Consider the following 9,917-nt stretch of genomic DNA (forward strand, 5'->3'; position numbering starts at 1 on the left):
TGCAATAAGGCTGCGTCTATATGAAACATCTCCCACGTTCCTTGCAGCCGTGGCCTACTGGTTAGCGCTTTGGGCTTGTGACCGGAGGGTTGCCGGTTCGAACCCCCGACCGGTAGAAAGCGGCTGAAGTGCCCTTGAGCAAGGCACCTAACCCCTCACTGCTCCCCGAGTGCCGCTGTAGCATGGCAGCTCACTGCTCCGGGTTAGTGTGTGCTTCACCTCACTGTGTGCTTTGTGTGTTCACTAATTCACGGATGGGATAAATGCAGAGACCAAATTCCTTGTATACACAAGTATACTTGGCCGACAGACCTTAATCTTAATCTTGTTAGCTTTAAGCATCACTCAGTCACACAATCATCCAAAGCGGGAATGTTGAAGATTTAACACTGCCAGACAGAAAAAAAAGCAAGAAAATAAACAAAGTGTTATGTAACTAAATCCAGTTCAACAAAGATGTTTAAACGTGGAAATTCTGTGAGGTTTTGATATCAAATGTCCAAGCAGTCACTCGTTGTCTTGGCTCTCACTGGAGTATTTTAGATTGACCTCTTGAGGCTCAGAGGATGTATGAAGTAAATAAACAGGGCCACCTAGTGCGCAATAAAAGGAACCACAACCATAACCTGCTGCACGAACACATAAGAGCAGTAGCAGTTTTAGGCACGGGCAAACCGGGCAGCTGCCTGGGGCAACATTTTTTCATGACACAAGGGGGGCGGCACGAGCACTTGGAAAAAAATGAACAAATAAATCTGCGCCGCTACATGGTTTTCTATTATCTGTCATGTCTGTGTGGGGATATTGTCGCCCCCTGCAGCTGCAGGCGCCCCTGCTTGCTGAGAAGGTGCCGTGCACAGAAGGTGTGTGTGAGAAAGGGAAAGGGGAGGGGGGCGCGGGGGACAGTTCACCTCTGGGTCTCTCCCAAATTGAACGGACGGTGGGGGGATCCACTGTATAAAAGGGCTAAAGTCAGTCACACCCTGACTTTCTTCCTCAGAAAAGGTTAAAAATAATTCAAATGGTACTTCTTCCCCTGACCAAACCCCATCACTCCTTCAGCCCCCATCAGTCACAACCTGGAGAGGTCTCACTTAGACTGGCCACCCTTTCTTGCTCTCATCCTGGCACCCCAGTTCTGTCCTTGTTGAGAGCTGGCGGCTGGTGCGTGATGGGAGTTGTAGGATGAGCAGAAAGGCAGAGAGAGAGAGGCGTGTCCACGGGGACGAGGCAGCGACATCATATGATTTCACAGCAGGAGTTCTGTTTCCGTGCCTGCAGGGTTAACACAAACGCACAGTGTCTTAACAGCAACCCGTTAACAGACACACACAGTCCTGTATTAACGTGACGAGTCAGCAGCACTTACAGTCTTGTAGAAGATTTTGGACTGGTTTCCCAGGTGCTCAGACTTTTCCACAAGATCCTCCAGTTTCTCTCCTCTTTCCAGCAGACTATCCATAGTGTTGTACTACAAAAGGAACATATATATCTCTTAATGAAACAGTGCAAAGTGTCAAAGCCATAATTAGTCAGTTGTGCAGATCTGAGAGAGGAGAGACGGCTATGTACACATCAGATTTCTGACGTGGCAAGAGGAACGTCTTAAGCACTAGTCCTGAGAAACCTTGAAACAACCCATATAAGATAATCCTTTAAGACAGGGCTATTCCAGCCGTGGCCTACTGGTTAGCGCTTTGGGCTTGTGACCGGAGGGTTGCCGGTTCGAACCCCCGACCGGTAGAAAGCGGCTGAAGTGCCCTTGAGCAAGGCACCTAACCCCTCACTGCTCCCCGAGCGCCGCTGTAGCATGGCAGCTCACTGCTCCGGGTTAGTGTGTGCTTCACCTCACTGTGTGCTTTGTGTTCACTAATTCACGGATGGGATAAATGCAGAGACCAAATTCCTTGTATACACAAGTATACTTGGCCGATAGACACTTAATCTTAATCTTAATCAATTCGATTCTCGCTGTCAGCTCATTGGTCACAGAGCAGGAGACGGCCTGGGAATAAGTTTACCGTAAATTTTCACATAAAGCGCCCTGTTGTTCATTCATTCCATTGACATTTTAGACACTGTTTTTGATTCTCACGGTAATACGGGACAAAGTGCGTCCCGTTTCAGCTCAATACGGGACGCGTACGTTTGTTTCAAAATACGGAACGATGTTTTTTAAGGGACGGTTGGCAACCCTCTTGATCTGGACAACTACTGAACTCATTTTTGAAAGTAGAGAGAGATATTTTGTCTTGTTAGCCAACCTTCGTGCTTGAAAGAAAGAAGTCAGAGCCGTCAGAGCCAGGCGTATATACAGTCAGCACTTGAGCGTGAACGGAGAACGGCGACTTTGTTTGGTCATGTGCGGTCCCTCAAAATACAGGTCTGACTTAAACGTGTGCATATCCATCTCCTACTGCACGAGAGAATGTACAATTAGCCATAGTCATGCGCTGTATTAGACTATCATAACTACACGACACTGTAAGGGCCGGTACAAAATTCCTCAGGGGCCGGACCCGGCCCGGGAGCCGCCAATTGAATAGTCCAGGCTTTAAGATAATCTTTGAGTCTGATAAGAAGCTGCTTTTTGCCCTTCTCAGGTTAGTACTCTAGCAGTGTGAGCTGCCCGTATATAACGTGTGCATTGTGCTAAATGAATCTAATGCTTCTATTCAAGTAAATAATGTGCAAACACTTAAGTCTTGATTAATTCATTAGAGTTTCTGATTAGGGAGGTGGTTTACCAAGATGATCTTTATTTCGTCCAGCTGCGCCTGCACTTTGGTCATCACATCTGCTTCTCTGGGATTCTGAAGAAAAAATACACATAAAATAAAACAACGTTCTTTAATAGTACACCAATATTGGTGTGTACCCACAAACACTGTCAAATTACATAAGAAAACAATCAACTTTGATAATAGCAATATGTTCTTGGTAGGCCTACACAATCATAACCTAGTCAATCATTGACTATCAGGGTTTTCTTTGGGTGCTTTCACACTAGGTCGTTGGTCCAAAACTGGGAGCGTTTATCCCTCATGTCGGTTCATTAAGTTCTGGTTGGAACACAGCAATCGCACTCCATTCAGGAGAAAATAAACCGAGCCAAGTCCGGTCAGAGAGGACTCCCCCGGAGCAATGAATGAACACGTTACAGATAGGGGTGCACGATAATTATCGGTCATGATTTTGGTAGTAGCTGCCATTATCCAGGATGTTACACATAAACCATAGAAACATAAAAGGTCGGAAAAACGACTCTCAAACCGGGAACGGGGTACTTCCGTCACCACTTGAATGCAGCACAACGTGCATACGTTTGTAAACAAACAACATGGCGGCAGCGGCGGTGGTGTGGGACTTTTTCAAAGTTTCCGTGGATGACTTTTCTCTGGCTGTTTGTAATAAATGTTTAAAGCAGGGATGTGCAACTGGCGGCGCGGGGGCCGCACACGGCCCGCAACCACACTTGAAGTGGCCCTTAGATTCATTTTTGAAAATTATAAAAATGTGTCCTCTGCGGCACTGAATCAGTTGTAATAACACAGTTGGCCACTAGATGGCGCCTCCAATGCAGACGCCTAGTGATGGCCCTCTGACACCCGAGGCTCCGACACATGCGCCGTAGCTCATGAAGCAATTATAATAATAATAATAATAATAAATTTTATTTAGAAAAAGCGCCTTTCAAGGTACCCAAGGACACTGTACAAATTAGGATAAGAAAGGACATAACATAAGTTGGACATGGATACAAGGATACACAGTACATATAATGGCAAGACGCAGAGGAATATAAAACACCCTCAGACAGATAAAACAGGGAAAATAAAACAAGAAATAATAAAAGAAGCAGTGCAAGTAGAGATCAGGGGGCTGACAGGTAAGCTAAGCTAAAAAGATGTGTTTTTAATTGAGTTTTAAAAGTGGACATACATGTACTTTGGCGCATCACAAGCGGCAGGGCATTCCACAGTTTAGGACCTGCCACACTGAAGGCCCTGTCACTCATGGAACGAAGTCGCGTTTTGGGGACTGTTAAAAGACATGTGTCAGTAGTGCGGAGGGTGCGGGATTGCAAGTATGGGGTAAGGAGATCTGATAGGTAGGACGGGGCCAGATTGTGTAGGGATTTATAGACTAAAAGAAGGATTTTGTATTGGATGCGGTAGTGGACAGGAAGCCAATGCAGGTGCTGGAGGATGGGAGTAATGTGATCCCAGGACCTGGTGCGGGTGAGTAGCCTTGCAGCAGAATTTTGGACGTACTGCAGCCTGTTTAGGGTTTTAGCCGGGATGCCGTACAGAAGAGCATTGCAGTAGTCAAGCCTAGATGTGATAAAGGCATGTATGAGAGTTTCTGCTGCAGATGCGTTGAACAAAAGTTCAACAAAAGGCGTGTTCGACTTCATGCAGATCTGTGCAGATCTGACTTGACGTGATGCATGCTGGGTTGAACAAGTTCATTTTAACCAATCATATTCGAGGTCTATGAGCATGAACAACCCAGCATGCATCACGTCAAGTCAGATCTGCACAGATCTGCATGAAGTCGAACACGCCTAAAGCCTCGATTGCCCATCACTACAGACACCGCCTCGCACACGCTTCCACCGGGTCTTCTCTACCAGTGAAGAAGAGACGTTGAGCCGTGGTTAAGAGCGGAGGAGAGAGACAACTTGATCGAGAATATCGTGTCTTTCAGGTGAAAGAAGATTATCTGTTCACAGAATGTAAAGGCAAACCTATGTGCTTAGTCTGCTTAGAGACGCTATCTGAAAGATTTCAGTTTAAGTCGCCGCTACAACTAGTGATGGGCAATCGAGGCTTTGTTGAAGCCTCGACACGTGATTCAAAAAAAGGTTCATTACTCGAAGCTTCAGTGACACAGTGCTCTATTAGGACATCTAGTGGACAATAAAATGTAGTGCAATGGAGACGTGTCATACTGGTTCATGCTTGTATGGGACTTGATTTGCCATGCACATTCCTATTCGACTACATTACATGGATATGTGGTTTAAAGTTTATTATAAGAAAATTATATACATATAACAATAAAATAAACTAGAAAATTCCTGCGGAAATTTTGACTGTGCCGATGATGCTGACGTCCAGTTTCAAGTGTGCGTGGTAAATCATCATATTATATCACATCACTCGGCAACAAAGTGACTGGATGGGTGTGAGTTTGATGTCATGCATGTTGGAGGGGGAGAGAGAGGAGGGAGAGGAGGGAGGGAGAGAGAGGAGCGAGGGAGGGAGGGAGAGAGAGAGAGGAGCGAGGGAGGGAGAGAGAGGAGGGAGAGGAGGGAGGGAGAGAGAGGAGGCGGGGGGAGAGGAGGGAGAGAGAGGAGGGGGGGAGGGAGAGAGAGGAGGGAGAGAGAGGAGGCAGGAAAGGAGAGAGAGGGGGGAGAGAGAGGGGGGAGGAAGGGAGGGGGAGGGGGAAAGGGAGGAGGGAGGGAGGGAGGGAGGGGGAGAGAGGAGGCAGAGGAGAGAGGGAGAGAGAGGAGGGAAGGGGGGAGAGAGGGAGAGAGAGGAGGGAGGGAGGGGGGGTTCATGGGGTGTTCAGCCTCCCTACTGTAGTGAATGTAATGCTGTGAGAGTCCCTAATGTTTTGTCAGTCTGTGTCTGTAATGCTATAGTGGGAGGGGAGGTGGGGGGGTTGGAGTGGGGGGGTCATAGTGTCAGGTTCTGGCTCCCTACTATAGTCCTGTAATGGGTTTAGGGGGTCATAATGTTTTTGGCAGTCTATTACTGTAATGCTAAAATGGAGTGGAGGAGGGGGGGGGGGGGGGGGGTCATAGTGTCAGATTGTGCCACCATACTATAGTCCTGTAATAGGTTAAGTGGTCATAATATTTTGGCAGTCTATTACTGTAATGCTTAAATGGAGTGGAGGAGGGGGGGGGTCATAGTGTCAGATTCTGCAGCCCAACTATAGTCCTGTAATGGGTTGAGGGGTCATAATGTTTTGGCAGTCTGTGTCTGTAATGCTATAGTGGGAGGGGTGGATGGAGGGGTTGGAGTGTGGGGGTCATAGTGTCAGGTTCTGGCCCCCTACAGTAGTGGAAGGGGTGGTTTTAATGTATTGGCAGATCCTGTTATCCACTGAGAACCCTTTTCCCTCCACTTTGTGTGTGCACCTGTGCTGGGTCTGCTCGTCAGGGGCCGTTGCCACGACTACATGCCGCACATGATATTCTATATGTTATACTCCCTTCTCTCCTGCACCCTAGGATTTGCCCTCCGAACAAATGCTCATAAATCAAAAACTACAAGTCCTATCGAGAAAACGAACACGTTGTGAGCGTCAGCCGAGGGTTTTCTACAATTTAGTGTTGTTCCCACGCGCCTACTGCGAAAATTGTGTCCGTAGTCGTTTTAGAAAAAAAGCATGCGACGAGAAAAATCGTCGAAAAATCGCTCTCGATTTCCACATACACACACATGGAGAAAAATTCGAAAACTGATCGGCGCACTCCTCGCTCGGAGGAACCTGCAGCCCAAACCGTACGTCCCACACAAATAAAACCCACACCATCTGAAAGCCAACAAAAATCCCTACGTTTTTATGTATTTTTTATCTCTGTACCTCAAAAACTGTGGCCACCCCGTCAGATTTAAACTTCTTTTTTTCAGAATTTCCACGAAACTCTGAAGTTAGAGTGAGAGTGAGAGTGCGTCCATAGAGATCCATTATAAACGATGATTTTTTAATTTTTTCCCAAAATTTCACCAAAACGTAAACTGCGACCCTGACCAAACCGTAAAAGGTACCGAAACGCCGTTTTCAGGACCAAAAAGCTACACTTCCCGTGCCTCGTACAAACTTCCAAGCATTTTTCTACTCCGAAGCACGGCCGAGTAATCGCTCGACAAAGCGAAGCAGGAGATTTTGGAATGTTGGCGATTTTTTCGGGCTTTTCCATTCATGTCAATGGGCCAAAACGCCCGCTTTTTGCCCGATTATTCTCGCCCCGTTGGAAGGATCGCTTAGAAAAGTCATAGCACACTTGTCCCGATTAAGCCGCACGTCTGGATATGCAATTTGTTTATTTTTTTTAAGAACTCTGGGAGGAGTAGCGAACCGAAAAACTACGGAAGAAGGCGGAAGAAAATTAAGCTCGAGCAATAGTAATATATGTGCCATGCACAGGCAGGCTGCACCTGCCTGTGCATGCACTAGCTCCCATTGCCTGCAATGGGAGCTAGTGCATCGGCACAGATAATAATAAAGAACAAACGGGAATCGAACCTTTGTTTCGCTAATGAAAGACCGGGGATTTCACAGTGTACCACGAACCTCATCAGTGATGCGCCATTGTCGGTGGACCATTTTGATTACGTCACTGCTACACTCTATGAACCTTTGCTAATTTACACTAATGTTTCAGCGCTTACATCAGCTATTTTCATTTGCTCTTGGTATCATGGTTTAGTAGTGTTAGAGAATATTTGTACTGAATGCAACAGTGTCAAACCAAATCTCTCTTTGACTCAGTCATTATTTGCTTCGAAGACTCATCTCATCTCTCCCGAAGAGCCGAGACAACCAAACCAGTGACAGGGTTTCTGAATGAAGCAGTGAAATGGTTCATACGTCACAAAACACGTGATTTGTCCTAACCAAAACTATACGCGCTTCTGACTATATATCTATATCTTATCTGTATCTCTCTCTCTCTATCTTATCTATATATAACGCTATTTAGGACTATCTATGTAACTATGTCTATCAATCCAGTGTTATCTATGTAAATAATTTATCTATTTCTCTCTGAATCTTACGATCTATCTCCACAAAATACGCAACTAACTCCAACTACAGCAACAAACCAACCTACTATGCAAAGAAACATTCAAATGAGCACCACTAAATAGGGATAGGATATCCGAGATATCCCTGAACACACTCGATCCCACCAGGTGATTCACATGACAAACCGAACCCCTGGGGTGATTCGTTTGCCGCTGAAGCATTCGAAGCACTTGAACTGCTTCGAACGTCACTCAAGTGCTTCAAACGTCACTAGTCACGTGACCGAACCACGCCTCGGCACAGTGGTTCGATACAATTGCTTCATGAGCTACGGCGCATGTGTCGGAGCCTCGGGTGTCAGAGGGTCATCACTAGCTACAACACGTTGCACAAAGCTAAATACGAGAAGTATACGGAAGCTGCAAGCGCCGCTATCGTAGCGGCCCTCAAATCAAAAGTAGGCCTACGCAAACAACAGCGGCTTTTTACCAGCTTTTTACCAGCGGCTTCTTACCTCACTACTGATAGTGGTGAGGTAGAGTGGGTATACAGGGAAAATGTTAAACTCTTTCTTAGTGTAGAAATGCACAAATTAATTTAAAAAAACGAAATCAGAGTAAGTGGTTATTTTTTGTTTGCCTCACTAAACATATATATACACAAACATATTTAAAATGGCAGTTTTATCATCTGGTTACGTGTGCGGTCCTATTGTGGCCCTCAGGTAGTGTCAATGAAAAATTGTGCCCCCCTCCATCATTTAGGTTGCCCATCCCTGTTTTAAAGAAAGTGTCATGAGGTGGAAAAATCAGCACCATACCTCATACATGAAAAGTCATTTGAAACATATCCATAGATTCGATGGGGTTTTGAAGGCGTATGAGGACGCCAGCGCGGCTTTTGCTCATTAGTATTCCTCATCTTCAGGTATGTTATCGGTTATCAGTTATCGGTATCGGCCTTTGGAAGCGGAAAGTTATCAGTTTTCGGTATCGGTTTTTAAAAAAGTTATCGCATCCCTAGTAACAGATTATCTAATATGACCACCTTATAACTATATAACCAAGCAGTTTACCTATTGCATCTTTAGAAGAGTGCACACCAACAGAGGTGTATGGCAGCAGAAGTGAGCCTTCTCAACTATTAACTTTTTTTTTATACATAACCAAGACGCTACACACACACACACACACACACACACACACACACACACACACACACACACACACACACACACACACACCACAATGACCCACATAATAGCAATAAACGCCACTTCCTACACATGCTGCTGATGCTCCACTTTTGATTTTGTTTTTTTCGGCAATATCATTACCAGTCACATAACTGTTTGAATAAACATTGTGTTGTTAGAACTGGTCTCGATATCCTTGTGAACACGAACAGATAACACACTGACCTGGTATTTAGAAAGATGAATGTCCAGGGCTTTGTAGTTTATGGTTTCGGGATTACCAGAGGGCCAGTCTATACTTTCAACTTGTCTGGAGAACTCCTCTAATACCTAATAAAAGAGAGCCATCTCAAATTAGAATCTGAAACCGCCTTAATAGCATTTCAAACACTTTTAATAATAACCACCTTGTCGAGCAATGTGAAACAGACTCTCTGTGGGTATTCGGTATCTGCGATGACTACACCACTCAAGTTGTCATTCCTCACATACACATGGCACAGGTACTCTGAAAGAAAGCAAAAAACAGGTATGTTATGATCAAAACAAAAGCATTTCCTGGTCCTTCCTCCACCTTTCTTTCTCTTTTTTTATTACCTTGTTCTTTGACAGACACACGGCTTCCTTGAGATGATCGTTCAACAATCAAGGCACTGGTGAAGGTCATGAACTCCTGAACGCTACACAAACCGGAAGAATAACGTCACTGATGATACATAGGCAAAGACAGGCTGTTTTCTACGTGTGGGTTTATGTTTTAAGAAAATCTGTAATAACCAATCTATAGCAACGCCCTAAAAATGACCTATGGTTAAAAAAATTTTTTTTTAAAAGTTGCATAAATAGGCTACCTGGTGCGTTGAAAGAAGCCGAAGGAGGACAGGTCGTAGGCCGCTTTGAGGATGTTGGCTTTGTTCGTTCCTTTGTAGAGGATGCTGAGGCTGTAGAGCTTCAT

The 9,917-nt window shown here is 45.3% G+C and overlaps 1 protein-coding gene across 2 annotated transcripts; it reads right to left on the bottom strand.

Annotated features, from left to right (window-relative positions):
* Positions 1 to 713: 713 nt before the first annotated feature.
* LOC311492927 (synaptobrevin homolog YKT6-like) lies at positions 714 to 9,917 on the bottom strand (the record flags this gene model as incomplete). Of its 2 annotated transcripts, XM_084551377.1 has the most annotated exons (7): positions 714 to 1,275; positions 1,370 to 1,471; positions 2,748 to 2,813; positions 9,188 to 9,292; positions 9,370 to 9,470; positions 9,560 to 9,642; positions 9,814 to 9,917. In XM_084551377.1, the coding sequence occupies 7 exons, from the start codon at positions 9,915 to 9,917 to the stop codon at positions 1,240 to 1,242; spliced, it is 597 nt and encodes a 198-aa protein (XP_084407503.1). In that variant the 3' UTR covers positions 714 to 1,239. The 2 variants fall into 2 exon arrangements, with proteins under 2 accessions (XP_084407503.1, XP_084407504.1); XM_084551378.1 differs by lacking the exon at positions 1,370 to 1,471.

This window comes from Chelon labrosus (genome assembly GCF_963514085.1).
Source record: "Chelon labrosus genome assembly, chromosome: 9".
Taxonomy (NCBI): domain Eukaryota; kingdom Metazoa; phylum Chordata; class Actinopteri; order Mugiliformes; family Mugilidae; genus Chelon; species Chelon labrosus.